Source organism: Suricata suricatta, chromosome 6, assembly GCF_006229205.1.
Source record: "Suricata suricatta isolate VVHF042 chromosome 6, meerkat_22Aug2017_6uvM2_HiC, whole genome shotgun sequence".
NCBI classification, from domain to species: Eukaryota; Metazoa; Chordata; class Mammalia; order Carnivora; family Herpestidae; genus Suricata; species Suricata suricatta.
Window position 1 is genome coordinate 116,679,176 of NC_043705.1, and position 18,905 is coordinate 116,698,080.

Genomic DNA, 18,905 nt, shown 5'->3' on the forward strand with positions numbered 1-18,905 from the left:
TCAGTTCCTGGAGAAAGATGGCGACAGCCGAGAAGCAGAAACATGACGGGCGGGTGAAAATCGGCCACTACATCCTGGGGGACACGCTGGGGGTCGGCACCTTCGGCAAAGTGAAGGGTGAGGACCCCCGCGGCAAGGGCGGGCCCGAGCCCGCGATTCCGGCGACTTCCGCCTTTCGCACCTCTTCATCCTCCCTCGCCCCGGCGTTCCTCCTCTCCCGGGCTCGGCAGCCCCCGTCCGGGCTCCAGCGGGAGCGGAGCCCGCGGCCACCGCTGGACTGCGGCGCGACCCTCCCTGGCCGGGTGGGGGTGGGGTGGGGACTGGTCGCCATGGCGACGGCGCCGCGGCCCGGGGGCTCGCCCGTGCGCGGAGCGGGGATGCGGAGGTGCGAACTTTCCCAGGCGGGGCAGTCTAATGCTGGGTGGAGGCGCCGGGGTCCTGGCGCGAGCCCCGGGGACGGGGCCTCGGGTTCGCTGGGGCTGTGCACCCTGGGCTCAGGACCAGCTCATCGTTTCCCTGGTAGTCCTCTGTATTGTCCGTATTTCCGTCCTCTGGAGGTTCTCGACCTACCTGCCCCGGCCGATTCTCAAGTGTGAAATGTGTCGTTCCTCTTCTCCCCCTACCCGCCCCAAACGAAGCTTGCTTTGGGCTTAGCTTACAGAATTTAAAAAAGAGGGCCATCTCGTCTGGAAGAATGACTATTTTTTTTCGGAGCAGTTAATGAGTGTAACTGGTCCTGTATTTGCGATGCATGGTTTATGTTCTGAATGCAGACTCTGTGCCTTCAGTGTTTCTGATTTATCAGTTCTACAGTCTCCTGGTAGGTAGTGCAGATGTTGCCTGCAGATAGTGTTTATTAGCTCATTATGTAGTTCGTTTCCGCTTATTTGCCCAAGATATTTATGTTTTAACAATTTAGTGCGCAGCATTTGAACTTTTTAAAGGAAAGTGGAATTTCTTATCCTTGTGTTTCAACACAGTATTCTGGTAATAACGAACTTGATCTTCAGCCCACCAATTCTGGCACAAAAAGTTTTTTTTTTTTTTAAAGTTTGTTTATTTATTTTGAGGGAGAGAGAGAAAGAGGGAGAGAGAGAAAGAGGGGGAGAGGAGAGAGAGACAGAGACAGACAGGGACAATCCCAAGCCATGCTGTCTGTGCAGAGCCCCAGGTTGGAAACTACAAACCTGACATCATGACCTGAGTTGGAATCAAGAGTGAGTCCTTTAAACTGGCTGAGCCACCGGGGTGCCCCTGGCACAAAAAGTTTAATTGCAAACTTTGTGAGGCATAAGTTTTTGTTTGTTTTTTTTAAATATTTGGCTTTGTTATTAGGGATGTAGAGGAAAAAAGCATGGAACTGATAAATATAATTAATGCATTGGCTTTGGATAAGTAATTAGGACTTGCAGCACTAAGCTCTTGGTAAATATTTGACTTGAAAGAAAAAAAATAGAAAAGCTGTGAAAGTCTGTACAGTGAATTAACTAACTGAGCCTTGCTTTACCGGAGCTAAATAAACATTTTCTGATTTTATCTAGGGATGGAAGAGGAGAACCCTTTCTTCTCTTGCTCTTTCTGAGTCATAGAACTGGAAAATCGGTGTATAGCCCACAGGGAAGCAACTGCCTAAGTCTTCTTATGAAAATCAGCAAGGCCAACAATGTAAGAAGCTAAGAAGTAAATGCCAGAATAGGGTAATAACAGCCATCAGGGTGGATCTATATTAGGTCAGTAAGACGTCTATGCCCTTGAAGTTACTTGTTTATGGCTATGTTGTTTCTTTACTTGTTAGCAATCACAAACGACTTTTAGTTTACAAGTATTTGTGAGATGTTCATTCCCCCAAATAGTGATGACAGTCTGGAATCCCTCACTCCTCCCAGGGCTCTGCTTGCATTAGGATGCTCATCATTCTAATACAGGACTGTGCAGAGTCAGATCTCCTTTTCTTCTTTGCGAGATGGCTTTTGGCATGGCAGAAAGGAAAACAGGAAATTTTTCATTTTCTGGATTTGATCTGTGATGTGGCTGTGACATGAATCTGTCCAGTGAGTGCTGTTCCTTAGCCTTCAGTCTTCCACATGTGCCTCTCTTGAAGTACTAACTACTGCCAGAGTCAGCCTCTCCAATTTGACTAATGTTGGTCTATTGTAGAAAGGCCAGCATTAGTCAAAGAATCACATGTTTCATAGATAAGGTTAAATTTGTTCATAACTGTATTTGTTGATAGTGGCCAAAATCCTCAACTAGTACTTTTTTTTTTTTTTTTAAGACAGAGAGGGCACAAGTGAGAGGAGCAGAGAGAGAGGGAGGGAGGGAGGGAGGAAGAGTGAGAGAGAGAGGGAAGCAGGGCTCACCGAAAGTGGGGCAGGAGCTCACCTGAAGCAGGGCTCAAGGTCACCTGAATTGGGACTCAGAACTCACTAATCGTAAGATCATGACCTGAGCATGAAGTCAGATGCTTAACTGACTGAGCCATCTAGGCGCCCTCAGCCACTGCATTTTTAAGTTGTTAAACAGTTGGAATGCTTTTTGCTCCAAGTACAGTAATAGAAAATCCAAGTCAGCCTTGCCAAGGACATCGCTTTCTGTGGTTCTCTCTCCAAGCAAGGAAACTTCAGCATACCTCTCCTGAGTCTCATTGGCTCGTACAGTCGCTGGGGTCAAGGGATGCCAGGTGCCAATTGGCTTAGGCTTGTGTGCCTATGTAGGTACTAGCAAGGAAGATAGCATTACTCTTGGAGGAGTATGGCCCACTGTTAGATGTGTGTGCGCGTGTGTGTGTGTGTGTGTGTGTGTGGTGGGGGCATCTTCTGACGGACTTAGTGTGGGGAAACAGGATAAATACTTTACACAGAAATGGGTATTAATTGTTAGGAGAAAGAAAAGGGGGGCATAGATGCTCAGAAATCACCTATGACAGTGGCGATGTTGGTAACTTACACTAGCCATAACTTGACAAGAATTTTTATGAATGATACAATTAGTCATATATTTCAGTGGAGATAATTCAGAGTAGATACAGCTCTTAAAATTAGTTTTTCACATTGGTAAATTTAACATAGAAAAGGAATCTAATTAGAAGCTTTGATACTGATATGCAGAAAAATTCCCAGTATGATATTACATGCTTAGAGGAAATTTGTTTCTTATTATAGGCTAAAAAAGTCTTTTGGTAACTTAATGGCAACATTTTGAGGGGAAGGTGTAAACAGACACCTAGGGTTGGTTTGGGATTATGCTTGAATTATCTTTTTTATTTCCAAGTTATCTTTTTTTATTTTTATTTTTCCTGGTTTTCAAGGTGTTAGTCTCCACTCCCTCACAGGGTCCACTCACTTTTCCCCAGGTACAACACTTATAAAAGCACGGATGAGGGGTGCCTGGGTGGCTCCGTCAGTGTCTGGTTTCAGCGCAGGTCATGATCTCACAGTTCCTGGGTTCGAGCCCTGCATCAGGCTCTGTGCTGACAGCTCAGAGCCTGGAGCCTGCTTCCGATTCTGTGTCTCCCTCTCTCTCTGCCCTTCCCCTGCTCACGATCTGTGTCTCATGAGTCTCTCAAAAATAAATAAATGTTAAAAAACATTTAAAAAAATGAAAGCACAGATGAACAGAGTCATGTTATTGCAGCAAATTAAAATGGCAGTTTTTGTTAGGATTTCCAAGAGAAGAGAAGATGGTCCCTTTAGTGGTGTAGGTGGTTTCTAGAAAATGAGTTGTTTATACATATGATCTATTAATTAAGTTGGTGAGTATTTTTCTACATAAAATTGCAATTTTAAGTAAATAGGTCACTGTTCCCTTTGTGAATGAATCACAGTAGAAGTTATTTAAACATTTTTTTAAGGAAGGGGTGCCTGCTGCAACTTTTAGTCTTGGGGTCATGAATTTAAGGCTTCACATTGGTATAGAGCTTACAGAAAAAAATTATTTAAGGAAAAAAATCTATATGTTATATAAACATATATATGTACGTGTCTATATATATAATATCAGTAGGGGTAGATCTCAAGTTTATAAGGTTAGGCCACAAAAAACAAAGAATTAGAACATGTACAAACATGCTCTTTATATAAATTTAAAAAAAATTTTTTTGAGTTTATTTATATTTGAGAGAGAGACAGAGCATGAGCAGGGGAGGGGCAGAGAGAGAGGGAGACACAGAATCTGAAGCAGTTTCTGGCTCTTAGCTGTCAGCACAGAGCCTGATGCGGGACTCAAACCCACGAACTGTGAGATCATGATCTGAGCTGAGGTCGGATGCTCAACTGACTGAACCACCCAGGCGCCCCCTATCTAAATTTTAAACTCATGCAAAAACACTCAAACATTGCTAGTGAGAATAAATTGATAACTGTTTATTAAAGTTAACCCAGCAATTCAACTCCTAGGAGTTTATCTTATAGATATACTCATGTGTGTGAAATGTGTTATTTATTACTGTATTGTTTATAGATACAAAAGGTTGGAAGTAACTTTTCTAGTAGGTTACTAGTTAAATTATGGTTAGCTCTGCCCTGATATACCTTGCAAACATAAAAAAAAAAAACAAAAAAACAGCCCACGGAAGACTTTATATAATTTAGGGAACAATTCCTAAGGTGTATTTTTAAGAGGAAAAATACGGGGCTGTAGAACAAATGTATATAGTATACCTACCACTTGTGTATAAAAAACAGGAGCAAAAAGGTATTTAAGTGTAATTACTTGCGTATGTGCAGTGTTCCTTTAAGGATACATATGAAACAGTTATGTTCATTGTGTAGAGGAAGGGCACTAGGTAGCAGAGGGACCTTTCACTATATATCCTTTTGAACTGTTTAATTGTCCAGTGCAGGTATATGTATTCAAAAGAATATATACAATTAAATTTGTGGAAATAAACATGGGGAAAACATTGCTAAAATATTGTTTATGGGTTCCTGCAGGTGGGGCAGACAAGCATTCTAGGTAGTGGTCACCTCTGGGAAGGAGGGAGGGGGAAAGGGATCTAAGAGGAGGTGTCCAGGGCTTCCCCTGCCATCTGCAGTGTTTTATTTCTTCACCTGGTGCTGGCTGGCACAGGGAGGACATTCGGTTTGCCTTTTGGGATGCTGGAAATGTTCTGTTGAGAAAACCCACCTTTTCTGAATTCCCACCATTTAAAACTCACTCCTCTCCAGGATTAAGTTATTTCCCTTCCACTTTGAGATGTGAGATTTTTTTTTTTTTACCCTTAAAATTTTAGAGTGGGGATGAAATAGGTGATTAGGATGTCTTAAGTAGGTGTTTCTTTGTGGCATGTCTTTCCTATTTAAAATGTTCTCTTTCAAAATATGATCTTGTTTCACTTCAGGATTACATATCTGATGAGAAGAACATTTGTCACAATGTTCTATAGTTAGACAAAGTTCCCTTTAGAAAGCAATAACAGGTTGTTAGCTAATAGTTGACTAATCTGTTGTGAGAGAGACGTGAATTCTGGGAACCTGTGCTGTGGAGTGACCTGCAAGCCTTCCATGGCTGAAATATACCTGTCTTCCTTTTTGTCCAAAAACGGTATCTTTGCACTACTGTAAAACAGTGAAAGTTTTGAGCTAAGGAAGGAAGAGGGGGTCGGGGAGGTGGGGGGGGGGTGGTTCTCTTAATGCATATTGTTGACCGGTCCACTTGTTAATGATTGATTGACTGTGGCACAGCAGTTCATTTGGCTGCAACTGACTTTAGTCAATGGAGAATCTTTTGCTTAGTTTTGAGAAAACAGTTCAGGGTTTGATATTGTGCCAGGCCTTTCCCCCAGTTCTGCTGCTTATTGATGGTCTGGTAGAATAGATAGGTCGTAAGACTTGGAATCAGAAGACGTATCCCAACGTTATCATTTAATAGCTTTACTTCATCGAATTACATAATTGCTCAGAGCCTCATAATTGCCTGTATTATAGGTTTGTTGAGAAGCTCGAATGTGATAATGTGTTTTTCCCCCTAAGTTATTATATGCTGTATTTTCAAAAGTTTTATGCTACTGAAATTCTGATATTGAAGTGTGTGGGTAATTTGGTTCAAGCCAAATATTTCTGTTGCCATAATTAAGGAAAAGAACAGATTATCATATCATAGATTTATATTACTAAGCTTTTGCTGGGAAGAAAGAGGAAGAAAATATTCAGAAGGGCTATTGCCTACTCTGAAAGAGAAAATATTTGAGTCATCAGTGTTGGGACATTATTTGAAGACCTCAGAGGGGGAAAGACTGTATCCAAGTAAGACAGGTTAAAAACGTTTAACTGATGTCTCTTCTAGGTGTTCAGGGCCATTATCGTGTTACTGTCATAGTGTGTTCCTAAAAGGGAGGACATACAGCCTCTCCCAGACGTGTCTTCTCTCCTAGTATATGGTAGAGCATACTTTATAAGATTCATTGTAATAATGTTAATATTATGATTTTTCTAGCCTATAGAAAATTCAAATTCCCAAATTAGAACATTGGAGAGGGGGCTGTAAGAGTTGACTCCTGATAGGCTGTGAAGGGGAGGACACCACTTTGAAAAGCAGAAAACCACAGAGCTGGAACAAGTAGCCTAGGAGCCAGAAGTCCTGGCCTGCTCCTTCCCACGGGGGTCACTGTGTGCAGGCCCAGGGGGTAGATGATGCTCTTACAAGGTGAACATTTGCTTGGTTCCCATTTTGTACAGTGTATCCCATTCAAGAATTCTTGGGCCTGTGTAGTACAGATTAGAAAACCTGTTTTTCAGAAAAGATTACTTTGTTAACTTTTTGATTTTTAATGGTGAATATCATATTTCAGAAAAAAACTATGAGTTTTCTAGGGCTGCAGTAACAAAGTACCACAAACTGGGTGGTTTAGAGCAACAGAGATTTATTCTCTCACAGTTCTGGAGGCCTGAAGTCCGAAATTAAGGGGTCTGTAGTGTTACATTCCCTCTGATGGCTCTTGGTGAGAATCTTTTCCTTGCCCCTTCCAGTTTTTGGTGGTTCCTGGTGTTCCTTGGCTTGTGGTAGCAAAACTCTAGTCTCTGCCTTTGACTTCCCATGGCCTCCTGTGGCCATGTCATTAGACATAGAACCCACTCTAAATCTAGGATGATTTCATTTTGAGATCCTTACCTAATTGTTTTGCAAATACCCTATTTCCATATGAGATCACATTCTGGGGTGTCGGAAGATCACATTCTGGGGTGTCGGGGCACTACCCTTGCCATTTTTTGCTTTTGTTTTTATGCTCTTGCTTTCTCTCTTATCATACTTTAATTTTTAGAAACCTTAAACTTTTAAAAAAGTATTTATTTTGAAAGAGAGAGAGAGTGCGAGTGAGCGCGAGCACACACGTGCTCTTGTGGGCAGGGCAGGGGTAGAAAGAGAATCCCGAGCAGGCTGCATGCTCTCAGCACAGAGCCCCGTGCAGGGCTTCTTGTCACGAAATGTGAGGTCATTACCAGAGCCAAAATCAAGAGTCAGACGCTTAACCCACTGAGCCACTCAGGTGCCTCAATTTTTGAGAAACTTTCAGTTGGTTTGCTAAAATGAATAAAATATGCTCTTGGTATTTTGTCCTAAAACATTGAAATTGATGAGGCAGGTTTTTAGTAGACTGAGATAATTTTCTCAGATAGGAAGAAGGTCACAGTAACAGTGCCAGACACACAGTAGGTGCAGGTACTCAGCTATTTCTTGAATGAATGAATGAATGTTTAGAATAATTCTTACTGGTATGCGAGAATCCAGTCTACTCTTTTCAGAACTGTAAGACTATAAATTAAGGATTCCTCTGATATGTTCAATTTCGTAGACTTACGTTTTATAAGGATGTCTATTATTATACTATGTAATGCCCTTTTAAAATCTTTTTTTTTAATGTGTTTTATTTATTTTTGAGAGACAGAGACAGCCCAAGGAGGGGAGGGTCAGAGAGAGAGAGAGAGAGGCACAGAAACTGAAGACAGGCTCCAGGCTCTGAGCTGTCAGCATAGAGCCCGACGTGGGGCTCAAACCCACAGACTGTGAGATCATGACCTGAGCCAAAGTTGGACGCTTAACCAACTGAGCCACCTAGGCGTCCCTGTAATGAATGTCCTTTTAGGATTATCTTTTTAGGGGCGCCTGGGTGGCGCAGTTGGTTAAGCGGCCCATTTCGGCTCAGGTCATGATCTCGTGGTTTGTGAGTTCGAGTCTCGAGTTGGGCTCTGTGCTGACAGCTCATTGCCTGGAGCCTGCTTCAGATTCTGTGTCTCCCTCTCTCTCTGCCCCTCCCCTACTTACTGTCTGTCTCTCTCAAAAATGCACATTAAAAAAAAAAACCTTTATAAAAAAATTAAAAAGTTATCACATTCCAGTTACTATTTTGGGAAAAGCACAAGTTTTTGAGATAGATCTGGGTTCATGTTTTGATGAACCAGCTATATGCCTTTGGGTCAGTTATGTCATTTTCCTGTGTCTGTTACTAAACTACACTAAAGTGTTGCTAATATCAGTCAGTAGGTTTGGACACAAAGTGGTGTGTCATGTCTATTAACTGCTAAGTTGTATATCTTAATTATGTTAGTGTTACAAATCAATTAGATTTATATTTAAAAAATAGTATTTGTTTAAAAAATGTGATTTAAGCTCAAATTACTATGTGCTCTTCTATGACTAAGTGTTCCTGTAGTTTTTAGGTAGTAGGTGAAATCACTGTTAAGAACTTGGTGCTAAGTTGTATATGTCTGGCAGTAATATGTTGAAAATTAACCAAAGTCAGAAAAAGGTCGAACTTTGGAAGTTAGAAATCTCAGGATTGGTGGTTGACAGAAGGGGGAGGATGGAGCAGGTTGGTGGAATTGAAGCTTATGAAGATGGGAGTTAGATGGCTAGAAATGATAGCTATTAATTATTTAGTGCTTACTGTGTGCTTAAAGGGATGCTACTGAGTCTAAGTGGATAAGGGGGACACATCAAAGAGCTGAGATAATTGGCCATATGGGGATTAAACCAGAAAATTTAGAGCTGATTAGGTAGGGACAGGGGGCAGGTCTGGGAGCAATGGAAAACAAATAGCCCTAAATAGTAATAGCCACCATTTACTTAACAAGCATTAACTGTGCCGGGTACTACGGAAAGTGCTTTACTTACTTCATGTATTCCTTATAGTCAGCCATGTGTGTGTGGTATTCTCATTTTAACAGACAACCGAATAGAAGGTTGAAGTAGTTTAACTTGCCCAGGTCAAACATTCAGTAAATACCTTCATCCTGGGGCAGAACCTGGGTCTGTGTGACTACAAAGTCTGTGCTTTGTGCACAGATTACTTTCTCATGTGAAAGGAGAATGGGCCATTCAACCCCATTCCTGAAAAACGTGAATCCAATACCTGTTGTGTTTTTTTCCCATCCCTTTGGGATTTTTGAATTGTAAAGAATATAAAACAGTAAGCAAAGTATGAAGAAAAATCACTGTAGAGTATTTTCATTTTAGTACATTATCATTTTCATAGAAATATTTTTGGTATAGTTAGAACATGTGGAATGCATATGTTTTTGTTTGCTCTTTTCATGATTATAAGAACATTTTTTGTAGTGTCCTATGGGAAAGAGACTATTATGTTGGAATAACAATGTATTAAACCGTTTCCTAAAATTGGTCATTTAGTCTATTCGTAAATAAAACACTATAATAAAAATCATGTACATTTTAAAATCTACTTAATTGTAAGTTAAATTCTGAGGAACTACAGACTTAAAAAAAATATATCACTCAATGCTGTTCTAGTATATCAACTCTTTTTCTTCCCCTAAAATGTTTCTATTGGTTTGCCAGCCATGAAAAAGGAATTAGTGCACTAATATTCCCTTTAAAAAACAAACTGATCATGTACCCTGCTTATTTATTTAGCTGTGTGTGTGTGTATGTGTGTGTGTGTGTGTGAGAGAGAGACAGTGAGAAAGATTGAATTTGATCTCTTTACAGTGGCAGTTCTGACACTTTTTTCCTCCCTATTACTGTTTAATTTTCATTTGAATAGTATTTATACAGGCATACTTTTGTGATTTGTTTAAAAAATCAAGACAGTATGCCTCTATTTCTTCTAAGAAATCTCTAATTTGGTGAAACGCTCCGGTATTACAACAGAGTCTTTAGTTCGTTCTGTTTATTTACCTTCTTATATGGAGGAGGACTTCTGTTGTTCATCGCTGGAGTGATATTTTCTATTCCCTGTTACTCATGAGTTGAATTTTACTTGAGTCTCTGTTCTTTGTCACCATCCGTCCTTTGCTTGCTAATTTTAATTTCTTCCTAATTTTTGGTATGTTTACAATAAAGTTTTCTGTCATATTTCTGCAGCTTACTGCTTTCTAAATGATTTTAATTGATCTGTTGTAAAATTCATCTTGCTCTGCTCTTTATTTCCTTTTTTTATTTAAAAGGTTTCATTTTATTTTAATTTTTTTATTAAAAATTTTTAATCTTTATTTTTTTTGAGAGAGAGAGAGAGAGAGAGACAGAATGTGAATGGAGGAGGAATAGAGAGAGAGGGAGACAGAATCTGAAGCAGGCTTCAGGCTCTGAGCTGTCAGCATAGAGCCTGATAAGAGGCTACAACCCACAAACTGTGAGATCATGACCTGAGCTGAAGTCAGACACTTAACCGACTGAGCCACCCAGGAGCCCCTTTATTTTCATTTTTTAAATGGGCTTCATGCCCAGTGCAGAGCCCTGTGCAGGGCTTGAACTCATAACCCTGAGATCAAGACCCTAAGACCTGAGCTGAGATGTGAGTCAGATGCTTAACTGACTGAGCCACCCAAGCAATCCTTAAAAGATTTTATTTTTGAGTAATTTCTACACCCAGTGTGTATTTGAGCTTCCTACCCTGAAATCAAGAGTTGCATGCTCTCCTGACTGAGCCAGCCGGTGCTCCATAGCTTCTATCTCATCACCTCGTGATAGTAATTTTTTCTGCAACATTCGTGTATTCTTGGGTTCATGTTTTAATTAATATCTGTTCTTTTTGCTTTATTCTTTTGTACTTTAAAAAGCTTTTTGGTTTTTCTCACCTTACAGTTACTTTGGTCATCTTGAGAGGCCAGGAAGGTCCTAGGGACCCAGGTCGCTTTTGGTTTGTTCTGTTCGTTGTGGCAGTGTTAACCGGCATGTAGCAGGTGCTCAGTACTCGAATGAATTTGAAAGAATACGTTGAGTCTCCTAAGTGCAGTTCCTTCTTTAATGATGAATGCACATCTGGGGTATTGATAAGACCTGCTGTTTCCGGGGCGCCTGGGTGGCTCAGTCAGTTGAGTGTCCTACTCTTGATTTTGGCTCAGGTCACGATCCCAGAGTCTTGGGATCCCTGACACGACATCGAGCCCTGCGTCAGGCTCCATGCTCAGCATGAAGCTTGCTTAAGATTCTCTCTCTCCCCCTCTACCTTGTGCAGGCTCCCTTAAAAAAAAAAAAAAAAGACTGTGGTTTCAAAGTTAATCTGGGCTGAGATTAAGTTGAGGAGGTTATCCTATGAGAGGAGAGTGGCTGGATTTGTGGTGAGTTGGGAGTTCAGTCCCAGTGGATTCTGCTTCGACAGTCCTTCCAACTCAGTCTGCCGGCAGAATCTAGTATGGTAGCTCTTTCCCAGTCCCGCTTCAGCTCTGCAGTTAGTGGGAGAGGGTTTCTGCTAAGCCATTGCTTGGAGATTTTGGGGGTCGTTCGGCCAGATGAGATTACGGCTGCTTCAGGTATCAATAACTGGGTCTCAGAAAGAAGATACTTCTTAAATTGGGTTTAACAGTCAAGTTGAATGCACTTAATCACATGTGATTGGTACAGGAGATTGGAGAAAGCCTTGTCTGAAATTAGAATGTTCTTCCAATTTCCACAGTCCCATTTCAGCTCTGACTATAGGTTTTTCTTTGTCACTGATTTCATGTATATTTTACTTAGTTTTTGATGGAAGTATGTCCAGTCTATTCCTAGTCCATACTGCCTTTCAGGAAACTTCTATAATGTCTTAGCCATGGGTGGTTTTGAGATTATACAAATGTTGAGCTACACAAATGGTGGTTATAAGAAAATTTAGAGATTCCATTTACATTGTAGTAGTTTTAAAACTGGCATTTTTGATTCTGTGATCATGCTTTGGGGTTAGGGTTGACTATGCTGCAGTTATAAATTTAGTCATTTGCTGGGAAAATTTACATTCTACAGGTATTGTGCAGGTTAAAGAATCTGGACAAAATTTAGGTGATAAATTGCATTTTTGAGAAGGATTGAGACTTTGACCTAAACAGTTTTGTTGGAGGCTTAACAGTTTTTTCCTGCAATTGTGAAATACCTGTATAACCTACCTTGGATTTAATATATTAATTAAAACATGTAAGGAAAATAGCAAATGCTTAAAACAATTCAAAGTTATTAGGAACTACCTATCCCCTGCCCTTCTCAGCTGCAGGGAGCGTGGGGGCAGAAGAGTCTGTGACTCACTATCTTGGTTGGCCTGGTAGGGGAAACTGTTGAATCCTGAAAACCATTGAACTTGATGATCTGTAAGTTTTCTTCATTTCTAAAATTTTATGCTTTTTATTGTTAAATCATGAAGAGCACCTATTAAGTGAGGAGCAGGCAATGAGTCTTTTGTCTTTTAGAAAGCTAATTTAATTATCATGTTGTTCCCCCCCCCCCCCCCCGCCCTTAAAAACTGCAGTGGTTTGTAATCCTTGAGGGTTTTTAAAGGGTGGGCAGGCTCAGCTCCATCCCAAATCCCAGGTCAAGCAGGAAAGCCTATTTAGATTGGAATAATGAGAAAAATTCTTCGTTTAAAATAATATTTTAAACAGGAAGTTTAAATCTTTTTTTTAAAGTTTATTTATTTTGAGAGAGAGAACACCTGCTCGGGTGTGCGTGCATGAGCAGGGGAAAGGCAGAGAGAGAGGGAGGGAGAGATAGAATCCTAAGCAGGCTTCATGCTGTCAGTACAGCACCCCAAGGTGGGGCTCGATCCCATGTCCTTGAGATCACGACCTGGGCTGAAATCAAGATTCAGATGCTTAACCAACTGAGCCACTGAGGCACCTGGAAACACAAGAAGTTTAAATGATCAATATTGAGTTTTCAACTTGGAAATGATAAAAAGTATTGTAATAATCTGCTAAGGGCTGCCTTAGCCAAATACTTCAGACAGAATGGCTTTAACAATAGAAGTTTATTTTCTTATAGTCTGGAGGCTAAACATTGGAGATCAAGGTGTCAGCAGGGTCGGTGACTTCTGAGGCCTCTCTCCTTAGCTTGCAGATGGCTGCCTCCTGCCTGTGTCCTCCCAGGGTTTTCCGTGCGAACCCCTGTTGTCTCTCTGTGTGTCCAGATTTACTCTTATAAAGATATCATCAGTCGGGGGATTTGGACCTACCTGATTTGTTTCATTTTAATAATCACTTCTGTACAGGCCCTATTTCCACACACTGTCACATTCGGAGAGGGAGAGTTTCAACATATAAATTTTGGGTGGGACACAATTCAGTACATAACATACATAAATAACGAAGAAGGAATTTATCATTACCTTTGCTTTTCAGCCTGTAATTACCAAAATTACCAGGGAAAGCTCTCAGCTATTGGTCTTACAAACTATTTTTCTAATTTAGAAAGAATATTTTCTTCCTAAAAAGCTAAAACCCTAAACCACTTACTTAAAAAAACCGATTGGATCCATGCATATTTCAAAAAGTCAAATAGTGCTAAGAGGTATATTTATAAAACAGAATTCCTTACCCACACTCTCAACTCCTAGCTGTTGCTTCTTGTATTTATCTCTAGGTTTTTTTTAAGCCTCCATATTTTAAATTGATCTATGCATGAGTAAAAGCTATTTCTTAATTGTTGTTGGCAGATTTTTTTTTTGGTTGACTTTCTGTTAGAGTAGATAGGATTTCAGTTCTCTTATACCTTTTCTTCTATGCCCTCATTCTGCTAATGTAATTATATTTAAAAAACCCTATATTTAGCATTTCATAATTGAGACTGTAAAAACTATATGCAAAGGTAATACTGTGACTATATATATTTTTTAATGTTTACTTACTTTGAGAGGGTGGGGGTAGAGAGAGAGGGGGAGAGAGAATCCCAAGCAGTTTTCATGCTCATTGTGGAGCCCAGTGTGAGGCTTGATCTTATGACCCCTGAGATCATGATATCAAGAGTCCAATGCTCAACTGACTGAGCCACCCAGGTGCCCTTGTGACTATATTTTCTTACATAACTTTTTATTTTTCCTGGAGTTATTAAGTTACCTTGTTTTTTCCATTTGCTTAGTTTTCTTTGAACCTGAGGCTAAATTTCCAGTATCTTCAAGTGCCTTTGTAAAATCTCTCTCAATATACAGCATTCCAAACTTTCAAACCTGAAAGATAATTTATCTGCCCATCCCTGCCCCCCCCCCCCGCCCCCCAATCTTGGATCCTCTGTTGCATATCTGTCTGGATTTGTTGCCTCTAGGCTTTCTACGCATCTGTTACCTAGGACTTTGCTTCATTACCATATTGGAGATTCTCTTAGTTTTTCTCTTATATTTGATCCCTTCTCTACTGGATATTATCTTTCTTAATTGTCTTCCTGCTTCTGATAGGATATATATTCTCCAGTAGGTTCTAGGGAAAGGGTAAATAAAAGCTAAAATTTTGGAGACTAAATCCTATTATACCATTGATTATCTGGGCGTAACATTTAAAAAATGAAAGAAAATCACTTAAATTTTTTTATTCTTGGGGCACCTGGGTGGCTCAGTTGGTTAAGCGTCCAACTTTGGCTCAGGTCATGACCTCATGGTTCATGTGTTCGAGCCCTGTGTCAGGCTCTGTGCTGAGAGCTCTGAGCCTGGAACCTGCTTCGAATTCTATGTCTCCTTCTTCCTCTGCCCCTTCCCTGCTCTCTCGCTCGCGCGCTCTCTCTCTCCCTCTCTCTCTCTCTCAAAAATAGATAAAAACTTAAAACAAATTAAAAACAATTTTTTATTCTTAAAAGTAGAAACTGCATGTTCATGAACTGAAATTTGAAAGGTTCAGGGGTTATGGATGGGGGAGTGTGTCTGTAGCATGACGCATTTTTTGGGATGATGGAACTGTTCTGTATTTGATTCTAATGGTGGCTTTACCAGTTACTACATGTTAAACTTCATACAACTGTTTGCCAAAAGCAAAACGTTCAGTTTTTCTTTAAGGTTCAAGTTGTATGTATGACAGCTTAAGAATTAAAAAATAAGAATTTATTTATTAATTAAAAAATTTTTTTTAACGTTTATTTATTTTGAGAGACAGAGCATGAGTGGGGGAGGTGCACAGAGAGAGGGAGATAACAGAATCCGAAGCAGGCTCCAGGCTCTGAGTTGACAGCACAGAGCCCAATGAGGAACTTGAACTCATGGACACAAGATCATGTCCTGAGTCGAAGTTGGGTGCTTAACCGACTGAGTCACCCAGGTGCCCCTAAAAAACAAGAATTTAAAAGTGTAAGAAAGTCTGTAGCAAAAAAAGGAAGTCTCTTCTTTCTCTCTGTGTTAACTTTCCAGTTTTCCTTTCTGGAAGAAACCACGGTTACCAGTTTTTACGTATTCTCCCACTTAATCTCTCTTGAACGTGTAAACAGCATTTAGGGGCAAATCAGGCAGAATTGAAAGGAACTTGAATTTGCTCAGTATTTTCTGAGAATGCAAAGATGACCGCTCTTAGAATACATCTAAATATGTTATTAATCAAGCCTGGCACTAATTGGTTAAAATTATTTCTCCTACAGTTGGCAAACATGAATTGACTGGGCATAAAGTTGCTGTGAAGATACTCAATCGACAGAAGATTCGAAGCCTCGATGTGGTAGGAAAGATCCGCAGAGAAATTCAGAACCTCAAGCTTTTCAGGCATCCTCATATAATTAAACTGTAAGATCTGATTATATTAAATGTAGTCATTTCATTTTAAAATAATTTTGTTAACCTGCTTAATCTGACAAGTGAGAAAGATGACTGACATTTCTTGAATCTTCTCTCAATATTTAGAGGTTTTTGCCTGTTCCTGTATTTATCTATATCTAACCCTTTCCTGGTCACCTAAGCCTGTGTCCATGTTTTGCCCTGTGCTGCTTAGCTGTTACCTTTCTCATTCTTTCTTGTCTTCTGGACATGTCCTTCTGATAGGTAACTTTCTGTGTCCCTGTCACTGTAGAACCAACAATGATTTGGTAGTAGAAACTCTTGACCTCCAAATTTCCACATGTCACTTAGCCAGTAGAAAGGCTGTTCCCTTGTACTGCTTATATCTGAGAAAACAAATAACGAATGGTAAAATTTCAGGACTCCAGCATTTCAGAAGGGCACTGATACTGTGGTCGTTTTACGGGGCCATTGTAGGCTTTCCACATAACTTACTTATTGCTCAGTTTTTTCATGCGGGCTGTAAGTGACGACTGCTTAGCTTTTGTATTGAATGAGCTGACTCAAAATTTGTTTCACTCTCCTCTCTTCTCATTTGCTGAGGTGCCGTGGTTTTAAGTGCTATCCATTAGCTGATGGCCACTCCATACACATCTCCTGCTTTGATACCTCTTTCCCAACTCCAGATCCATCACGTACTGCCTCCTTCACATCCCTGTGGGGATGCCCAAGCTGATCTGTCTGTTTTCTGCCCCCAAGCCTCCTCTTCCCACAGCTATCACCCTCTCCATGAATATCCAGTTCCTCAGGGCAGAGACTTAGGAACGACCCTGAACTTCCTGTCATCCATTTTATTTTTTTCTTCAGAATCTATCTAGAATCCGAGTGTTTCTCAATTCCTTCATTGCCATCAACCTAGTGTGAGCCACTGTCGTCTCTGTCACGGACTCCCACAGTAGCCTTTGCTTCCACTTTTACCATCCAGTCAGTTCTTCAGGTTGTTGCCATAAATTAATGTTTCCCTTTTAGTAGATCAGATCACATAACTACTTTGCCTAAAACCTGTAATAGCTTTGCATCTCCCTTAGAGTAGAAGCCAAAGCCTCATCGTGGCTTGTGAGGTAGTCTGTCCTCTGGTCTCCAGCTACCCCTTTGAGTCCACATCCTATTTCTTTCTGCCAGCTCACTCTGCTCTAGCCATCTTACCATTTCTCAAACATGCCAGGCAGGCTTGTACCTCGGGGCGTTTGCACTTGTTGGTTCACCTTCCTCCTAGATCATGGCATGATTTGCTCCCTTCCATCAGGTTCTGCTCAGATGTTACTCTGTCGGACAGTCAGGCCTTCCTTAAACGCCCTGTGTGAGAGATTCCCCTTAGATTGTTTGATTTCTCTTCATAGCATGTTCCACCACCTGAGATATTGCTTATTTATTTAGTGTCTGTTTCCTGGCTCCTGGAACATGAACTTCATGAAGGCAGAGAATTTGTTTTGTTCCCTGCAGTTTTCTTGGATTCCAGCACAGTGCCTGCTATATTATAGGCGCTTAGTAAATATTTACTGAATGAATGAATATGCATGTTTTAATATTGGTAGATAATGTTTTCTCTCACCAGGTACCAGGTCATCAGTACACCATCTGATATTTTCATGGTGATGGAATATGTCTCAGGAGGAGAGCTATTTGATTATATCTGTAAAAATGGAAGGGTAAGCAGTTCTGATTTAATCCTGTATATATTTGTAACTTCCCTATTCCTTACTAGCTTCAAGATGTCAGAGAGCAGTTTTGTTAAGAGGTCTGCTTAATAACCAATTCCCTTAGTCATATATTTGTCTAAAATCATAGACTGTTTATAGTTAGAAGAGACCTTAAAGATTATTTCTGTAGCCTACCTACACAGATGTGGAAGCTGAGACTCACGATTTATAGATTTATTCAAGGACACGTGATTTATTACTGACAGAATTGGATTGAGACCCCAGAACTCATGATCCTCCAACTCATGCTTCTGGGGTATACAAATACTTAACAAAATATATCTTGAAGTATATATTCGATCCTTACAAAATATAGTAAATGAAGATCTAGGCCTTGCTAGTTAACCCTAGCCACATTTAAATTGCATTTTTTGGTTTCAGACATCTGATGGACCTGGAGTGGTAAGAGCAGGCTCCATGAGGGAGGTAGGAATTAGACTTAGAGAATTTAGAGTTGGAGGACCTTTAGAAGATATTTTGAACAGCATCTTAAGTTACGACATAAAAAGGAAACGCTGCCCCTCCTGCCCATATTTTCTCTCATATCTAGGGTATGTGGGATGCTGAGACCTCTTTCTAGAAGAGCTGGTCTAGCAGTGGGAAGCCGTTTTCCGCCTCCCAGTCTTAGGTTCTTTATATCATTCATCATTTGTTCCATGTAGCGTAGCTGTTTACTTTCATCAAAATCAAGCTCATTAACCAACTTAATTTTGATTTTATCATTTTTAACATGGTTCATTTCAATTTTCAGGTATTTCACTTCTCTATTCACTGTACCCCCTCCTCCCGTGCTATGTTATGCCTGGAAAAATGCGAACAGACATAAATTGAATTGGTGTCTTGTTTTCGTATCTTTTCCATTTGTCATTTCTTGGTCATTTTACATTATGGGAATTTGCTTCAATTTTTACCTGTTGTATATTAAAATTTCAGCTGTTGGGGCACCTGGGTGGTTCAGTCAGTTAAGTGTCTGACTTTGGCTCAGGCCAGGATCTTGGAGCTGGTGAGTTTGAGCCCTGCATCGGACTCTGTGCTGATAGCTGAGCCTGGAGCCTGCTTTTGATTCTCTCTGTGCCTCTCTTCCACTCACGCTGTGTCTCTCCCTCTCTCTCAAAAACAAATAAGCATTAAGAAAACTTTAAATTTCAGCTTGTCATATTTTCAAAGATCTTATTTTCTGAAATTTTCTTTTTTCTTTTTTTTAAGTTTATTTATTTTGAGAGAGAGAGAGAGAGCAAGCGTGCAGGTGTGCATATGGGAGA

The 18,905-nt window shown here is 40.4% G+C and overlaps 1 protein-coding gene across 1 annotated transcript in view; it reads left to right on the forward strand.

Moving 5' to 3' along the window:
* Positions 1-18,905, forward strand: part of PRKAA1 (protein kinase AMP-activated catalytic subunit alpha 1) — a 35,497-nt gene that overhangs the window by 407 nt on the left and 16,185 nt on the right. Inside the window, exons 2-3 of the mRNA XM_029940957.1 lie at positions 15,751-15,892; positions 17,499-17,592. Coding sequence (XP_029796817.1) covers positions 17,533-17,592 — 60 coding nt within the window. The 5' untranslated portion in view covers positions 15,751-15,892; positions 17,499-17,532. The remainder of the gene's footprint in view (positions 1-15,750; positions 15,893-17,498; positions 17,593-18,905) is intronic.